Below are 17,559 nucleotides of genomic sequence, written 5' to 3' on the forward strand. Positions count from 1 at the left end.
AATAATAATAATAATAATAATAATAATAATAATAATATATAATGCAAGAAAATAAAAAAAAATAAAAAGAAACACTTCTCTTGATACATAGGCAATATATCTATGCTTGTAACTATATAAAAACTAAATGATTCTTTTAATCTCTGGAACATTTATTTTTCTTGATTACACATTAATGATATATTTAATGTGTGATAAAAAAGTTGTTTGTATGATAAAAATAGTAGTAGTGATGATTACCTGGCACATGCACAGAAGCATTTTTAATTAGACCGAACATGTGAAAGGTATATAATCATCACACTAGAGTTAAATTACGTTTATATATAATTATGCTATAATTTACATATTTATAAACATTAGTTTATATTATCACTGAGGTATGAACTTACTAGTGAATTTTTATAAATATAGAAAACCTGAAAATGAAATAGTTTACTTAGTAAAATGTTAATGTCAAGATAAAGATTAATATACATGACATACTTATTCAAATTCAGTATACTTGATGCGTCAACATGAAGGTGTAATTATATTTTTATGAATATGGGTTTTTTCCTTTTCCTTTATATATATAGTAAACGTATATTAAAAAATTGAAACTTTATATGAAAAATAGATCATGAGTAAAAATATGAAAAGTAAGTTATTCTAACGCAATTCTGCCTCGCAAATGTTAGAAAATTCATTGATGATTAAATTTTATAATAAATACAGAAAAGTTTTGGATACAAACTTGAATCGAATGAAAATGTTTTAAATTACATTTTATATCGGTAATCATATATTAATGGAAAGATATATACGTATATAATAATTATAATATTCATTTTTTGTTGGAAAACAAATTAATATAAATTATTTTTACAATCAATGAATTATATTATAATGTATTGTCGCTTTTGTTCCATTTATACTGCGATATTTCATTTTCCATTTTATTAATAATTTAGGAATACTGTGTCCCAAAGAATCAAATGAATTTTAATTGAAGGCTTACATAAAATATATAAATGAAAAAAGTAAAAAATGAAGATAAAATCTTCTTTTCTTTCTATTTTATATGAATAGCTTAATTTACATTCTTTATCTGTTTTATTTTTCCTTTTTTCTTCCAATTATGTATATATGTCACGCGGTGGCAGTAGTAGTAAATAGTAAATATTTAATTTTTAAGAAAGAACAAAAATTCACCGATTTACCTATACAATCAAATTCTCCTTATATAAAATAATAACTATAGCGATGATGATGATAATAATAGTAATATTAATAATAATTACAATAAAAGTAAAGAGACTTAATATAATAAACAATAATAAAAAGAAACAAACACAACTTTGGATCACGAAGCCAATTCAATCATAAAATAATATATATCATTTATATTAACCTGACAATGTGTGCATTGTTCTCTTCCACGAATAATTTTGTAATTGATCATATATGCACATACTTGGTAAAATTTATCAAATTTATAAGTTTTAAAAATCCTCAACGTATTTAAAAAATACTCTCTTCTATCCAATGTAATGCCAATCTTTCAAGATTTTTTTTTTATTATGATTTATATATCTTTAAGAGAAATGAACAATACACCTTTTATTTATTTGTTTATTTTCTTTTTTAATGCGTAATCTAAGACAACAAGCTTTTCTCATTGTTACTGTTTCATTAATAATAAACTATAGAAGCGAACAATACAACAATCATCAGGTATCATATTTCTTGAGGAAGAAAAAAATATTTAACTTAGATATTTGAGTTTTACATGTTTTATAAAAAGTGTTAAAATGAACATAGCCATCTTAAACAATAATTCTAGTTTACATATCTGTTCTTTGATAGGGTGTTAATTAATTTTTTTTTCCTTTTCTTATATTTTTCCTTTTCTCTTTTTTTTCTTATTATTTTATCGGTCATATGAACAATCAAACAGACTCGCTGAGACACATGTCTCTAACGAATTAATGAATAATCTTCCTTCTCTTTTTTTCTTTTTCTTTTTCTTTTTTTTTTTTTTTTATCTTTAGTCACATAGTTGTAAATTCGGAGAGAAGTGTCTCCGAATCATAAGCCTACGTATATTAATAATTTGAAATTAATGTGTGTTTGTGTCTATATGTGTTTATGTGTGTGTGTGTGTGTGTGTGTGCGCGCCATAATCGTAACACCTTATAATCTAAAAATACGCGAACGACTTAGGTTTATTAATTCTTTTACATAACCAAAATATTCTGTATTCTAATTTGTGAAGTATTTTTAGATTCTTTTATTCTTACAGTATAATCGCGTTTCTTAAGTCTTTTCGCAAACTTCCGTTAATCCCCAACCCCCCACCCATCCGCCTGTCCCAATTTCTTGATTACAGAGTTCAATCACTTAATTATTTATTTACTTTATCTGATTCCCTTAATGCCCTTTTTGCAGGTGGCTCTTCGATCTGAAAATAAGTTAAACATATGAACATATACAAAAATTAATAATAATAATATTAACTTACTTCCTCTTCCAAACCAGGTAATTGAATCCTAGTCTCAGATGCTTCGGCAGGCTGTAAAAATACCACTAATGTAGAATGTATTATTAAATTGCTTAATCCTTTTGATAATGCTTCTGTGTCTCACTCGTAACTATAAGCATCCATAGATATTTAGCATTGGCTTATAATTTTTTAAGTCTACATGTTTAAAAAAAAAAAAAAAGAAAAAAAAAAAAAAAATGCATTATATTGTATAATATTTTATTTTTTTTATCTATCTTGCGATAAAATTTATATTTCTGTAGTAATGGGCCTGTACAGCAGAAGCATACTCGCAAACGACATAGGCGTCTCGAAAGTGTTAAAGATAGAAAAATTGATAAAAATTGTAGAATGACCTATTACTTATAATCTATATGTATATTATTTTACCTGCGCATCAATGCATTCAACTTCTCCAATTTGCAGCTTGAAATCATAACAATGTACAATAGTAATTTTAACGAATACTTTTTAGATTTTTGTTGTCTACAGCTCAATACTAATTTTATAATTATGAAATTATTATTACGGTCTAAGAATGATCTATTGAATAGAAAATGTTTTAATTCTTACCCTTGCATCAGTCTCATTGGGACCAATACCAACTTCTTTTTGTTGTTTAGATTTAGCCCTACGTTGTGGTCTTTCGCTTACTGTGTGTACGTTATGTAACGTACCTTTACCTTTAGTACTGGTCATATTTATTTGCATTTCTGTAGGTAGATAATTTTTTGTGTTAGCTAATTCGTCCGTACGTTTAAAGTACATCGTTGGTATGCGTGTTTCGCTTGGAAATTCTTTCATATCAAAATTAGTTGTCTTAGAATATATTACGTTCATAGCTATATCACATACTGCCCATAATTTCTGTATAAACAAATATATGATGAAACATTTAACATTAAAAATTAATATTAGAATTATTATTATTATTATTATTATTATTATTATTATTATTATTATAGAGAAAATAAATGATTAATTAATCGTAATCAGATAATTACATAATTCATATTGTTGTCTTCTGGTTTCAATGCATCTTTATGACTTTTCATACGTTCTATAAGGTTTTTATAAAACCCATAACAGTAATACTCATTCTTTGTAATAAGTGGCTCGAGTATAAACCATAGACATTGTTGTATGATTTTTAACTGAGTAATTAGTAAATGACTCGTGAACTCAGGATCATGAGCTAGAATGGGAACTGCAAAAACTAGCATGTAATCGGGCAAAATATGCGGTAGTTGACCTAAAAAGAAGACAATTATAAATATCTATATTTATCATTTTATTTCTTCACATTCTTTAATCAGAATTATCAATTCGTGTGAGACATTAGCTTACTATTTAGTTTCTTACCCATAGCCCGTTCTACAGTACCCAACGACAATGTTTTAACGTAATCTCTTCTTTTGTTTATATCAGTTTGCATATATGTTTTCAATAAACATTTCAATCTTTTATCCTGCTCTTTGCCTGCTAAAGCATAATATCCCATAAAGTCTAACGGCAAACATTTGTTTGGTATTCCTCTACCAAGTCCTTTATGTAATTTACTACCAAAAGCTTCCCTAACTTGAGGAACCTCGTCCTAGAAAGAACAAATAATTTTATATATAAAATGTCTATAATAAAATAATGTATATAAATATACATACCACCATAAGCTGGGAAAGATTATAAAATTGTTCAGCTGTAAATTGATCGCCAACACCTTTCTGTTCGCAAATTTTTAACATCGAACAACCAGCCTGTAATCGTAACCAACTCATCTCAGCTTTACTTAACCGTCCTTGTTGCAAGAGGTCACCCTTATTTACAACAAATGCATTTAACATCCTAAACGTTTTCTGTGCAGACAAAACGTCCGTTTTCAAACCCAACAACCAACGTGCCATACACTTTAAACCTTCTAGTCGACAACGCGTTTCCTCAGGGAGTTGATCTTCGCGACACCATTCTCCTTCAATGGTATCAGCTGTTTGTTCAGTACTTTCTTTCACGAGCAATTCTTTAACAATCTGTAAGATCATTTTATCGTGTATGAAAATTTTAAGACAATTTTCAAATTATTTAATATATATATATACGTATTTTTTTTATCTGTATGATATATATATATATATATTTATATTATACATACTTTTCTCGATACCATATTTTTTATTTGTACTTGATATTTATCAGGCAAATTATATGCTATGTGACCTAATGTAACTATAGAAGTTCGATAGAACTCTGATGTAGGTGTTAATGTCATTTTAATTCTTTCAATAATTTCTGGAAAAATTTTATCGTGAATATTGGTCATGTTAACGAATAAACACCTAACAGCTTGCTTAGCTTGTTTCGGGGTTCCTGTTTCAGCAAAATTTTTGCAAATTGGTACCATTAGATTCATAATATCAGGTGCTACCTCGCATAAAGGTTTATATTTTCCTAAAAATGTAAAGATCGATAGGACAAGTGGTCCTACCATTTCATCTTCTATTTTTAGAAAATGTACCAATTGCATTAGAATATCATCATGAAGAAAATGCGGACCAAATACAAAAGACAACATCTGCAAATAAAAAATTATCACATTATCGTTAGAAAAATTTAAGTTACTATCTCGTTACAATTTTTTCATTCAACTTATATATATATACCTTTTTTAATTACTTTAAATAAAAAAATAAACTTACAACCAATAGTCTCAAACCCTTTTCTCCAGCATTATTCGGATTAAGACCAACTTCTTCTATTACATTACCTCCTTTTAAACAATCTAATACGTATCCTATCAAAACCTGTGAAATTGTTTTTATATTTATTAAGTTGCATTCTAAAAATATGCTTGCATATAAATAATAAAATATTTTACTCACTCTGATAGCTTCTTCATCGATCATGACAGAGCTCACTCTTTCCAATAACATCTTTATTGTATTATAATATAAGTTAGTCATTACCGGTTGTCCCAATTTTTTCAAGACTAAACTTATTGTATCTGCACACTCCTTACAGGAAACATTAGGCTGAACGATAGTTTCCATTCCTTGCAATAATGTTGAATCTTTTTTCATATGTCCATTGAATTTTTGTAAAAACTCTTGCACTTTCATAGGATCGGGTAGAAACCGTGAAATTTGATGAATCTTTGTCATTAATTCATTGGTAGCTTCTGGTCGTTTTATAATTTCCAGCCACTCAACAACAGCCCTTCTTACTCTACACAATGTATATATTAAAACATAATTAATATTAAATACTTATTTATTTCAAGATTTCTTGTGTTAAATGGTAATAATATGTACATAATATAATTATAACAGATGAAAATGATATGCTATACTACCGTGTGTGTACAATACCGTGTATAATTTTACTCACGCAAGCTGATGCTTTTGCAATTCCACAAAAGCTTTAGATGCATGGTCATCGATAGTACCCAGTAAATGATACAATTTTTTCATTCTTTCTTCTGGTGGTAACTGATAGGGAACTAAGCATGTATTTAATAGTCTCTCTACCAATAATCTATCTTCCATGCTTGCCATATAATAACCGTGTAATATTTTATCTTTAATCCATGTAACAGCTTTTTTTGTAGCCTGTGGTACGTCTGAGTCATTCAAGTGTTTCTTATAAATCATAGCAAGGCCTGCCATAGCTTCTTTTCTAATTTTAAACTGACGATACAAAATATATAAATTATATATTTATAGATAATTATTATTTTGTCTGTTATGTAACTTATTATTATACCTTCTTATCCAGGGTTCTTTCTTTTACGAATTCAAGTAAATCTTCGCTATCAGAGACTACTTCAAAATCTCTCCTAGCGGTAGTTACTATAGCCATAACTACTTCATATCTTACACTTTCATCAGCGTCATGTTGTCTTAATTTTAAAGTATCAGTTATGTCTTTCCTAAGTTCTGGATGATTTAATAAAAAATGCATTGAATACTGGACACACTTAATACGAATGGAAACACTAATATCATTAAATCTTCCCAAAAATGCTCTCCATAATTGTGTATGTTGAACAGCTAATTGAGACCCTTTTTCTGAAAACATTCTAGCCAGTAGTGCTACTGCGCCTAATCTTTCTGTTTCCGATGCAGATTTTAATTTACATTCTAATTGCGGAAGGACGGACAACAAGACGCTTGGACAGATATGATTTAATTCGTAAATTAAATCATATACTTTCTTACAAATTTGTAAGCTTTTTTCTTCTTTTCCCAGTATCAGCACGTGATTAAAAAACTGAAAAACATATTGAATTTGTAATTTTATCGGATTACATATTCTAATTTTAATTTACTATATCATGTTTTTATTTGATATCAAACTTACTCCTTGAATATATGACTCCAATGTATCGCTACATTTAATTATTAATTCTTTAGCAAGTAAATACGCATTCTTTTTTTGTGTTTTACTTGGTTCTACAATGTTTATAAGTATAATGTCCAATAGTTCATTACTAACAATATCAGATTCTGTAATTAGTGGACAAAGGACATCCAACATAAAACTTTTAACTTTTCCAGAATGTTCATCGCTGGAAGGAAGATTAATAATAATAATTAAATTTAACGTAACTATCAAACAAAATAATTGTTGAAGTAATTAATGTAATCCTTTTTAAAGAAAGAAAGAAACAGAAAAAAGAGAAACTTACTTGACTATTTTAAACATAAGTGAGAAAAGTGCACAGAAAATTTCTTGACAGTCTTCGAGTTCAAAACACATATTAAATGATTTGACGTATGCTAAATTTTCAAGAAGATAAAAATATCTTTTGAAAGCAGGATCTTTAGGATCTTTTAATCCAGCTAGTTGTTTGATTAAAAACAGAAAGATAGTTTTCACCTAAAAATGCATAGAATTAAGATTATATTGATATATTTGATCACATCCTTTAATTACCGTAATATTATTATAATATATTGATAAAAATATAAAGTACAAAATATATCTACCTGGTCAGCATCTTTATACGGTGCTTCAGGAGCATAAACTCTTAATACGTCTGCAATACAACATGCAATTAACAATTGAACATCTTTACTTTGATGCATCAAAAAGTGTTCTTCTGCTAAGTGCAACGCTAATGGAATATATTGTTGATACATTCCTTCATCTTGACCCATAGCTTGTAATGTATGAGCCAATGTCTATATGTCCAAATAAAAGAACATATTATTTTTTTTATCAATGGATTTATTATAAGAATTAAAAAGGTATTAACTAAATAAGCTAGAACTATTTATAGCAATTATACCTTAAGCCTTCTAATTAATTCATCTGGGCCTAGATCCTCGGTAACAGATCTACACCCTTGAGGGTAGACAATTTCTGACATAATGTTTATCAAGTGATCCAAATATGTATAGAAAACTATTTGTTCTTAAAGTAATCTAGAACACGGTCCAAATTCTGTAACGCAATCATATTTTTAAATAAACTATAAATATTTAAATTATTATACAATTTTTCTTTTGCATTTTACTAAAGAAATATATTATGTAATAGCTATAAACAATAATAATAATTTATAAACAAAAATTGTAATATGAATTGCATCAAATATTTATATCAAAACGTTAACTTCTCTAGAGTCAAATATAAAATTTAATTAATATCAAAATAAGATAAAGATTACATGGAATCTATAAATAGATAATTAATCATATATTACTTCTTAATAATTTTTCATATATAAATATATACATATGTGTATACAAGCAAAGATATATCGTAGATAATAATATCTGTTCGGTGAATAATTATAAATCTCAGACAATTTGTAGGTTATGTCCGTTCTTGTGCACGTATACAACAGACTGCATAAACATGATATTATATATAAAAATGTCGATCTAATGATAAACTATTCAGTATTATATGTAAAAAAGTGCCAAATATATAATTATATCGATGATATATTTACCTCAAGATATGCATAGGCACTAAAAGTCCTATGACACTCAAAATATCAATAAAGCAAATGTAGCTGGATGAACACACGGCACAAACTTAATTTTTAAAATGAACTCACAATATATTAAATTAATAAGTACGAACGTGTCGTCTTCGACGTAATTTTCTGAATTTTCTGTAAATACTTGGCATCGTAAAAATAATCAAAAGGTCAGCGAAAAAGTGGCGAAATCGTTTTCTTAAACGGTTAAGCGTGTCAAAGGACGCGACAGCACAATCCGAACGTTTGAAGTTAGTTGCATATGGTTGCATTCATATGACTCACGACTGAATCGCTTTTCAATTGGACAAATACATTATGATACGCAAAAAATAATTGGTCGAATGATTAATGAAAATCTAATTGACCAATCACGATTTTTTCATTTCTTTTGTATTTTAGAACTTAAATTAATCGATCTAATGTTTCCATTACTTCGCGATACAGAGATTTGACGGTTTCGATATTACCAATGGTATGAATAGGAATTTCGCGGGATAGATGACCCATTAAATCATTGGTTAATTCATATATCACTTTACAACTGTGATTTACATAAAGGTTATCGATGTATTACAATACAATGTATTATGAACAATTAATGCTATTTAAATGGAGTATTTTTAATGTGTATTTACTATATGATTAGTATATATAGGATAATATCAAATTTGAATAATTATTTTTACCACTTGTAATATTTATTCATTTGAGATTTTCGATGTATTATTCCTTTAATTAAATTTTATTTAAATTACAACATAATATATTTAATAAAAATTCTTATCAAATATGTTAGTTCAAAATTTTGTTAGTTTTGCCTTGAAATTTGACTTCCGTATACATTGGCGTCGCTTCCTTCTACTTCCTTTCGAATCGACACGTGCAACGTCCATGTACTCTGGTTCAGCGCTGGTCAGTTTGCAGTTGAATTGATTATCTCGACCAGGAAAATAATCATAAGCAATGGTAATTCATCATTTTATCATTAAATTTTGTTTTATATGTCTTATAATATAAACATATAATAATTGTTTAATTAAATATAATTGAGATTGAAATATAATTTGAAGGTTATGTTAATAGTATATATTATATGTTGTGTAGTATGTTATATGCGTTTAATCAAATGCTTGTTTATAAAATCTCTTTTTTGAAATTATACTTTTGTTTTTTTTTTTTTTTTTTTTTTTTTTTTTTTTAATTTATTTGCTTTTTTATATATAGGCAAGTACGAAGGTAGACAATCCTGAGAAGCCAGGACAAGAAATGGCTCCTATTCATCGTATTAGGATCACGCTTACTTCTCGTAACGTTCGTTCCCTTGAAAAAGGTTGATTTTCTCTTCTCACACAACACCTTTTTTAAATATAAATTCATATATGATATAATGTTGATCTGCTAACAAGATCTTTTTGCAAATGTTTAGTATGTTCCGAACTGATTAATGGAGCCAAAAAACAGAAACTGAAGGTCAAAGGGCCTGTTCGTATGCCTACTAAGATTTTAAGGATTACAACTCGTAAAACTCCTTGCGGTGAAGGATCAAAAACATGGGATCGTTTCCAAATGCGAATTCATAAAAGAGTCATCGATTTGTACTCTCCATCAGAAATCGTTAAACAAATAACAAGCATTTCTATCGAACCTGGTGTAGAGGTTGAAGTTACCATTGCAAATGATTGAATTGTATGAATAAGAGTGTCTACAGTTTTAATAAAAATATAAAAAACTGAACTTTACGCATTGATTATCTATATGAAAACCTTTATGGCATTTTCTTTAATGTTTATTTTTACATAAAATGCTTTTCATATGTTCTAACTGTGACCATAGTCATCGATAAGTATTTAACATTAACTTGCAATTTTTAAAATCTAAATACTTAAAAATGCATTACATTGTAATGTTCTATTTTCTATATACTTTGTGATATAAAATTTATATTCCATGTTGTAATAGGCCTATACAGTAGAATCTTATTTGTAATGCAAGTACCCATACAGTTGAAGAGTACTTGTAAACGATATATCCGTAATGAACGGATTAAATGTTAGAAGAAAAATAATATGCGAATCATTTACATCCATAAAAGTAGAAGTATTTTTATTTGAAAGAGTACTTTAATAAAAAGTTTCATATTTGTCTATCAATTGAATTTATGAATTGATGAAAATTTGATAAATTTAAGCTTCTTCCGCAGATTCATGCCCTGTTTTTTCATCCTCTGCACCTTCACCACCGCTAAAATCATCCATCATACCTTCTACTTCTTCATCGTCGTCATCTCCAGCAACTTCTGCATTTTCAAATTCAGCTTTTTCCATTTGTCTTGCTAATTCTGCTTCATCGGTAGCAGTGACAACTTTAGGCTATGAGTTAAATTTCAAATTTTTACATTCTATATAATATAATTTCTTATAGTACAAGATATTGAAATATTCGATACAAAAAACACATTTAATATAATAAAATTAAATCTTACAGCCATTTGAATATTAAATACTCCGCCTAGGGACGTTATTTTCTCTTGTATAACTTCAATAGCGTCGCTTAATGTTTTCAACCCATCTTGTTTTTCTGGTGTTGATGTTGTCATGACTAAACATATTATTTAATATTTGTATAGAATCAATTTAAATAAAATTCATAGTAATAAAAAGAGAGTATGAATTTCAAATATGTATATAAAATATTGTAGTAAAAATATATGCATGTACCATATAAAGGAGGAGCAATTAAATTAATTTTAATAGGAAGTTCTTCGGTAGAAAGTGCTAACCCAGCTTTTAAAGCACTTTTTACAGCATCGATTCCTTCATAACCATAACAAGCAACTTCTACATCAGCTCTAATCTTAACGGCTTGAGAAGTCAATTTCCTTTTAATATTATTCAATAATACTTCTTTCGTATTTTCATCAAGCCCACATTCTGCTAGAATAGAGGGGTCTCTAAAGTAATAATGCGTACAAATATTATTATTATAACGATAAAGAAAAATTCAACTTAACATTAAATACCTATAACAAAACTTACAGTACTGATTGTTTAAAGAAATCATATGCAGAAGCAGCCTGCTTTTTATATTTTTCTTCAAAATGCCATGCAGTTTTTTGATAGAGTTCTTCTAACTGATCGTCATTGTCATAGTGTAATAATTCAGCGACATGTCTTAAAATTGAATTAACAGCTTTAGCTTTGGCATATCTTTCTGTACATTTTTCTACATCTTCAGCAGATACACGTCTTTTACTTAAATCGATATAACCTATGGAAAATTATAATTTAAGTTATTTAAAATTATATTAAACATTATATTTAAAAAATATTATTAACCACTTGCAAAACCAAACATGAGTAACACAGGCTCTACTCATGCGCTCTTATAATTTCTGTACATTAAATTATAGTGCAAGGGGTTAATAATTAGTTAATTATATCTACCTTTTTCTTTATCCACTCTAATGACAACAACTGGTTCAGTTTTGCCTACTCTAATCAGTTTATTAATAGATCTGATACGCCTTCTGGACAATTCAGAAAGTAATATCATACCCTCGATATTATTATATTCTAATAAATGTACATATGCACCCATTTCGGCTATACTTCGTACATTTACCATAACTACATCCTCCACTTCTGGATATTTTTCTTTATAAAATCGACAAGATAATACCATTGTGCTTTAAAAACAAACAAATAAAATAAATAACTTTTATTAATTGAAATAAATAGTATCAGGTTTAGTAATAATTAATGTCGCTTATATCATTATAACATATTGCATCAGATTATTGTATATGTACATACCATGTATCACGAGTGTAATATATATAAGTATTAATACAAAAAATATTCTTTATGAAGTATTAAATAAAATATAAGATTTTTTTCTATATATATGTAAATATATCTATATATTCTATATATCTTATGGTAAAAGTCACATTGTTGATTTTTCTATTCGTAAATAAAATGTTACTTTAAAAATTACCTAAATAATTAAGTTCTTTCAAACAAAAATAATTATTTTTTCTTTTCCAGATGAAACACACGAAATATTTAATATTCACTGAAAAAATATGAATAATAATTCATGTGCTAATTCTGTTCTTTAATCTATAATTTAGACAAGTAGGTAAAAAAAAGGACAAATTAGCGGCGTGTGTATTAGAATTTCGCCACGAACTATATCTCTTGAAAGAAATCAACAATATTTTATTGCTATATTTTTGTAATACAAACTATTGGCCAATAGGAAACGTGTATACTAACGCCATCACATGTAATATTTCCTAAAACTATTTAAAGTTATTGGCCAATAGGAAATATGAACACTAGCACCACCAAGTTAGTATCCCTTAAACCTTTTATGTTTATTGAGAATTTGGACCCTGTGCTTTTAATGACAATCATTTTATGGTGAATCATAGATGATATTCGAGCGAGACGTGTTCGGAAAAGGTTAGAATACAAGTGGAACATCAACATGAACAGAACGTAGCCTAAATTTTCTACAGATGTTAGAAGATAAGTTGTATGCATCATTCGGCGTCCTTTGATCAATTCGAGTTAAAAAGGTGAAGTGTATAAATTCAAAATGCCAGTTGTAGTGAAAAATTGCCCCCATATCGCTAATCGTGGCGATCTTACGTGTCTTGAAAATGGGATCTCTTTAAAAGATAGATATAATAAGTGCAATGATTGTAATTGTAACGGACCGAATCTTTGGTTGTGTCTTTTTCCTGATTGCCGTTGGGTCGCTTGTGCGGAAACACAATTAAATCATAGTACCCTACATAATCAAATGTTTCCTGCTCATTGTACTCATATGAACCTTACTACCAACCGTATATGGTGTTATGCTTGTAAAAAAGAAGTTATTGCGAGATACGTATCTTCACCATCATTATCACCTAATCAAGTTGATGTTAAAACTATTGGGAACAAATTTTCGGGTGATGCACCTAATAATATTGATAGTAAAATGGATGGTTTAGATAGGCTTATGTTGGACAAGTAAGTTAAATTGATCTCTTTCTCTCTCTCTAAAAATTCATTTATATTATATTATTTTTATTTAAATATTTTTAAAATCATATAAATTAATATATATACATATATATATATGTATACATATTATATATATGTTGTGTGTGTATGTACTGTGTGTTGTCTGATATCATCAATATATATGATATTGAAAACGTTCATAACAAAATCGTGGTGTTTATTATTTGTAGGTTCTATGGAGAATGGTGTGTAAATAAAATGAATAATGATAGGGGCTTATTTAATGAAAAATCTGGGGATTCTCAGGAGAGCACAGATTCGGAGGAAAGTAAAGACTTATCTGGAAAACCTAGAGGCTTAGTCGGTCTTCAAAATATAGGCAATACATGTTACATGAATTCAGCGCTTCAAGCTTTATCAAATGTGCCACCTTTAACACAGTTTTTTTTGGACTGTGGTCATCTGGTGCATTATATGTCCAAAGATAAAAAGCCTGCATTGAGCTTAAGTTATTTAAATCTTGTACGAGACATGTGGAATAAAAAAACACGTGGATACGTTGTGCCACATGGGATTTTATCTGGTATTAGAACCGTTCATCCCATGTTTCGTGGATATCATCAGCATGACACGCAAGAATTTCTAAGATGTTTTATGGACCAATTGCATGAAGAATTAAAGGAACACATCGAAGATGACAAAGATCTATTGCTAAGATTAAAAGGTCTTGGAGAACATTCATCCGATGATGATGAAACTGAAGTAGATGGTAATGGTTCGAGCCAATCAGATGCTGAATATGAGACATGTGATTCGGGAGTTAGCGAGCAGAGTTCTTTAAGCGACGAGGGAGAACGTGGTACAAAGAGACGTTATTCTCGTGTATCTCAATCAGAAAAATTGAGAAATAAGTTTACTAATAGAAGTATAAAAAAATCTACCGTAGAGCAATCTTTTCCCCAACAGCAACGCTCTGCCCCAAACTCACCTGCCAAACATCGTACCAAAAAACAAATGAAAACAAAAAGTATCATAAGCGATATTTTTGACGGTAAGCTATTAAGCAGTGTACAGTGTCTAACATGCGACAGGATTTCTACTAGAGTAGAAACATTTCAAGATTTATCGTTACCTATTCCAAGTAGAGATCATATTGATATGTTGCATCAAGGATCCCTTACACCTCAGAAAGCAGGACCCTGTTCCGATGTTGTTTACGTGACCAATCAGAATGGTTGGTTCTCTTGGCTTTTCCAATGGTGGCGTTCTTGGTTTTGGGGCCCAGTTGTTAGCCTTCACGACTGTTTATCTGCATTTTTTAGTGCCGACGAGCTCAAAGGAGATAACATGTACAGTTGTGAGAAGTGCAACAAACTACGTAATGGAATTAAATTTTCCAAAGTTCTAGAGCTACCCGAAATACTTTGTGTTCATTTAAAAAGATTTCGCCATGAGCTTATGTTTAGTTCTAAAATAGCAAATTATGTCTCTTTTCCGTTAGAAGAATTAGATATGAGACCATATTTGCATAAAGAATGCGTCTCTAAAGTTACCATTTATGATTTAATATCTGTTATTTGCCATCATGGTACAGCTGGCGGTGGTCATTATACATGTTATGCATTGAATTCTATTGTTAATAAATGGTATGAATTTGACGATCAATGTGTTACGGAGGTAACACCGGATACTGTTAAACATTGCGAAGCTTATGTGCTATTTTATAAGAAGTGGTCACCGGAAATGATGCAGTTACGAGATAGAACAATGGAACTGATGGAAATATCAACTCGTGAACCATCTGAGCTGAATTTTTTTGTATCTCGACAATGGATTAATCGTTTTAATACATTCTCCGAACCAGGGCCTATAGATAATTCTGACTTTCTTTGCCCTCACGGCGGCGAAAATCCAATGACAGCTCAAATAAGCGATAAACTTTGTATGCCTATACCACAAGCTGTTTGGGAATATCTTTATAATACGTAAGTTACAATAAAGTTGAAAATTTTCCATTTTATTTGTTAATTATAAATTTTTGTAGAACCTCCATAATATTTTATTCTTTTAGATTTGGAGGTGGACCAGCATGTACGCAACTTTACGAATGTCCAAGTTGTGAAGAAAAATATGAATCTTTGCAAAAAAGGAGACAATACGAGATGGAAATATTTCAACAATTAAATCACAATTCTGAAAGTCATGGTGCTATTTACGGTCTTGCAATGGCCTGGTTAAGACAATGGCAAAGTTTCGTTAGAGGTAAAGAAACTCAACCGCCTGGACCAATCGATAATAATTCGATCGTCGTTAATAAAAATGGGCTGAATATACTCAAAGTTGGTAAGTTCAACGATGTCGCACTTAAAATACAACAAATTTATAATTAAATATCTTTATCTCCTTTTTATAAAGAAAATATATGTATTTCGTAAAGGTTCAGATTGCGGCCAAATACCAGAAGAATTGTGGCACTTTTTCTTGAACACATATGGCGGAGGTCCAGAATTAATGTTGCATTCGTGTCAACGATCAATAGCGCCACAAGTCAATACTTCATTACATTCCGCTTCGAGTCCAAATCTCACAGATCAGAGTCTCAAGTCTGGTCGTACGGAGATAAAGTTTAATAAAGTTGCCAGAAGCTCAGAAACTATTTCCCAGCAAGATAGTGCTATTGAAAGTATAACGTCCGATAGTGACTCTCATAAAACACAAAGAGATGTCAATGAGTAAAAAGAATAATATACATAATTAATAAAACATCTCATGCATACAAACAAACACATACAATACATGCAAGCAGTACACTTATCTAATAAGATAATTTCCATTAAAAACATTTAAAGTACAGCAAGATAAATGTGTAATAAAATGATTAAAATTTTGCCTTTATCTCTTTAGATGTTACTATGTTAAAAATAAATTATTATTAGAAGACACTTTAAAAGTAAAAATATTTAATATTAAGAAGAATTTTAAGTACCACATATTTGCTTGTATAATACAATGATGTTACTAAGTGTTATTTAGATGAATCATTGATAATTTTTAATACAAACAGTCTTATTTACGTTTACAATTTGTTAATTTAATTTCTTTCTATTATCATAGAAAGTCATAAAGTATTATGTAGTTTATGTTTTGTGGGTAATTGTTGGTAGTACAAGGTTTGGTTTACAAAATATATTTTATTATTTCAACTATGAATTTCTTAAGTATCTTTTTATTTCATTTTTATTTTAATTCTTATTTTTATATTCTTTTTTTTCTACTTCAAATTGGTGACTATAATCAATTTTCTTCAGGGTTTTTATATTTTCGATATTTCTATATATATATATATTTATTATTATACTTGCTATATTTTTGTGTGTCATTTTTCTCGGTGTACAAAATAATGTTATACAAAATTCTCCATATTTATGTACATACATACACGCCATTGTATGTTATGCATTTTCTTAAAAAAAAAATCCGAACAAAAAAAACTAATAAGAAGGTGAAAGACTGACAATGAAATCTGCTATTAGTTCTCGTTATCGTCGAAAATGATGTGTCAAAGTAATGATATTCTTATGTAAATATTTAATTAACGACGAGAATAACAAAAATAATTCTTAACAGGAATTTAGAATTTTCAGTTTTTAATTATTCAAAATGATCGAATATTCCAATAATAGAGTAGTAGACATTAAAAAAAAAAAATAAAAAAAATAGAAAAGTATGTTTTACGTTATAATCGCACAAATGTTACCAGCAAAGATAGTTATGTTAATTAATATTTAGAAAGAATTAGTTTTATTCGAAATTTTATCAATTTGTGTTTATAATTATACTGCTCGTTCTTGTAGTTAGTATTAAAAAAAAGAATACAAGAGAAAAAAGTAAATAAAAAGACAGAAAAATGTCTATTATTGAAAAATTAAGATAATTAATTTAAGTATACTAATTATAAAAAAGTAAACTATGTGTGAAAGTTTTAAGATAAGTAATAATAATCGAAAAGAAATTAATTTATTAATCTCTTTTTTTTC

The 17,559-nt window shown here is 28.5% G+C and overlaps 4 protein-coding genes across 6 annotated transcripts; 2 read left to right on the top strand and 2 right to left on the bottom strand.

Annotated features, from left to right (window-relative positions):
• Window positions 1-2,026: 2,026 nt before the first annotated feature.
• LOC106787318 (sister chromatid cohesion protein PDS5 homolog B) lies at window positions 2,027-8,735 on the bottom strand. 3 transcript variants are annotated; one of them, XM_014749574.1, is made up of 17 exons: window positions 8,475-8,735; window positions 7,806-7,960; window positions 7,504-7,698; window positions 7,203-7,393; window positions 6,875-7,082; window positions 6,278-6,784; window positions 5,903-6,201; window positions 5,398-5,740; window positions 5,215-5,319; window positions 4,671-5,090; window positions 4,186-4,548; window positions 3,887-4,118; window positions 3,529-3,776; window positions 3,098-3,391; window positions 2,915-2,950; window positions 2,504-2,554; window positions 2,027-2,443 (listed from the first exon to the last, which is right to left on the bottom strand). In XM_014749574.1, the coding sequence occupies exons 2-17, from the start codon at window positions 7,884-7,886 to the stop codon at window positions 2,387-2,389; spliced, it is 3,630 nt and encodes a 1,209-aa protein (XP_014605060.1). In that variant the 5' UTR covers window positions 7,887-7,960; window positions 8,475-8,735; the 3' UTR covers window positions 2,027-2,386. The 3 variants fall into 3 exon arrangements, with proteins under 3 accessions (XP_014605060.1, XP_014605059.1, XP_014605061.1); XM_014749573.1 differs by having other exon boundaries at window positions 3,872-4,118; XM_014749575.1 differs by lacking the exon at window positions 2,915-2,950 and having other exon boundaries at window positions 3,872-4,118.
• A 627-nt stretch (window positions 8,736-9,362) lies between these two features.
• LOC106787321 (40S ribosomal protein S20) lies at window positions 9,363-10,243 on the top strand. The gene is made up of 3 exons (XM_014749579.1): window positions 9,363-9,473; window positions 9,732-9,837; window positions 9,934-10,243. The coding sequence occupies exons 1-3, from the start codon at window positions 9,471-9,473 to the stop codon at window positions 10,188-10,190; spliced, it is 366 nt and encodes a 121-aa protein (XP_014605065.1). The 5' UTR covers window positions 9,363-9,470; the 3' UTR covers window positions 10,191-10,243.
• A 340-nt stretch (window positions 10,244-10,583) lies between these two features.
• LOC106787320 (eukaryotic translation initiation factor 2 subunit 1) lies at window positions 10,584-12,708 on the bottom strand. The gene is made up of 6 exons (XM_014749578.1): window positions 12,504-12,708; window positions 11,951-12,192; window positions 11,543-11,774; window positions 11,225-11,457; window positions 10,990-11,105; window positions 10,584-10,876 (listed from the first exon to the last, which is right to left on the bottom strand). The coding sequence occupies exons 2-6, from the start codon at window positions 12,186-12,188 to the stop codon at window positions 10,691-10,693; spliced, it is 1,005 nt and encodes a 334-aa protein (XP_014605064.1). The 5' UTR covers window positions 12,189-12,192; window positions 12,504-12,708; the 3' UTR covers window positions 10,584-10,690.
• A 181-nt stretch (window positions 12,709-12,889) lies between these two features.
• Window positions 12,890-16,680, top strand: LOC106787319 (ubiquitin carboxyl-terminal hydrolase 33). Its single transcript, XM_014749577.1, has 4 exons — window positions 12,890-13,528; window positions 13,753-15,507; window positions 15,594-15,865; window positions 15,960-16,680. The coding sequence occupies exons 1-4, from the start codon at window positions 13,110-13,112 to the stop codon at window positions 16,256-16,258; spliced, it is 2,745 nt and encodes a 914-aa protein (XP_014605063.1). The 5' UTR covers window positions 12,890-13,109; the 3' UTR covers window positions 16,259-16,680.
• Window positions 16,681-17,559: the final 879 nt, after the last annotated feature.

Source organism: Polistes canadensis, unplaced genomic scaffold, assembly GCF_001313835.1.
Source record: "Polistes canadensis isolate GaletaPanama2010 unplaced genomic scaffold, ASM131383v1 scaffold_98, whole genome shotgun sequence".
Classification (NCBI taxonomy): domain Eukaryota; kingdom Metazoa; phylum Arthropoda; class Insecta; order Hymenoptera; family Vespidae; genus Polistes; species Polistes canadensis.

Coding starts and splice junctions, on each gene's coding strand:
- LOC106787318 (XM_014749573.1), bottom strand. CDS start 7,886: ATGTCAGAAATTGTCTACCCTCAAGGGTGTAGATCTGTTACCGAGGAT. Junction 6,785..6,874: donor TGGAGTCATATATTCAAGGA/GTAAGTTTGATA, acceptor TATGTTTTTCAG/TTTTTTAATCACGTGCTGAT. Junction 5,091..5,214: donor AGGGTTTGAGACTATTGGTT/GTAAGTTTATTT, acceptor TTTTATTTGCAG/ATGTTGTCTTTTGTATTTGG.
- LOC106787321 (XM_014749579.1), top strand. Junction 9,838..9,933: donor CGTTCGTTCCCTTGAAAAAG/GTTGATTTTCTC, acceptor GCAAATGTTTAG/TATGTTCCGAACTGATTAAT.
- LOC106787320 (XM_014749578.1), bottom strand. CDS start 12,188: ATGGTATTATCTTGTCGATTTTATAAAGAAAAATATCCAGAAGTGGAG. Junction 11,458..11,542: donor TTCTTTAAACAATCAGTACT/GTAAGTTTTGTT, acceptor TTATTACTTTAG/AGACCCCTCTATTCTAGCAG. Junction 11,106..11,224: donor AATTGCTCCTCCTTTATATG/GTACATGCATAT, acceptor TAATATGTTTAG/TCATGACAACATCAACACCA.
- LOC106787319 (XM_014749577.1), top strand. CDS start 13,110: ATGCCAGTTGTAGTGAAAAATTGCCCCCATATCGCTAATCGTGGCGAT. Junction 15,508..15,593: donor TGGGAATATCTTTATAATAC/GTAAGTTACAAT, acceptor TTATTCTTTTAG/ATTTGGAGGTGGACCAGCAT. Junction 15,866..15,959: donor GCTGAATATACTCAAAGTTG/GTAAGTTCAACG, acceptor TATTTCGTAAAG/GTTCAGATTGCGGCCAAATA.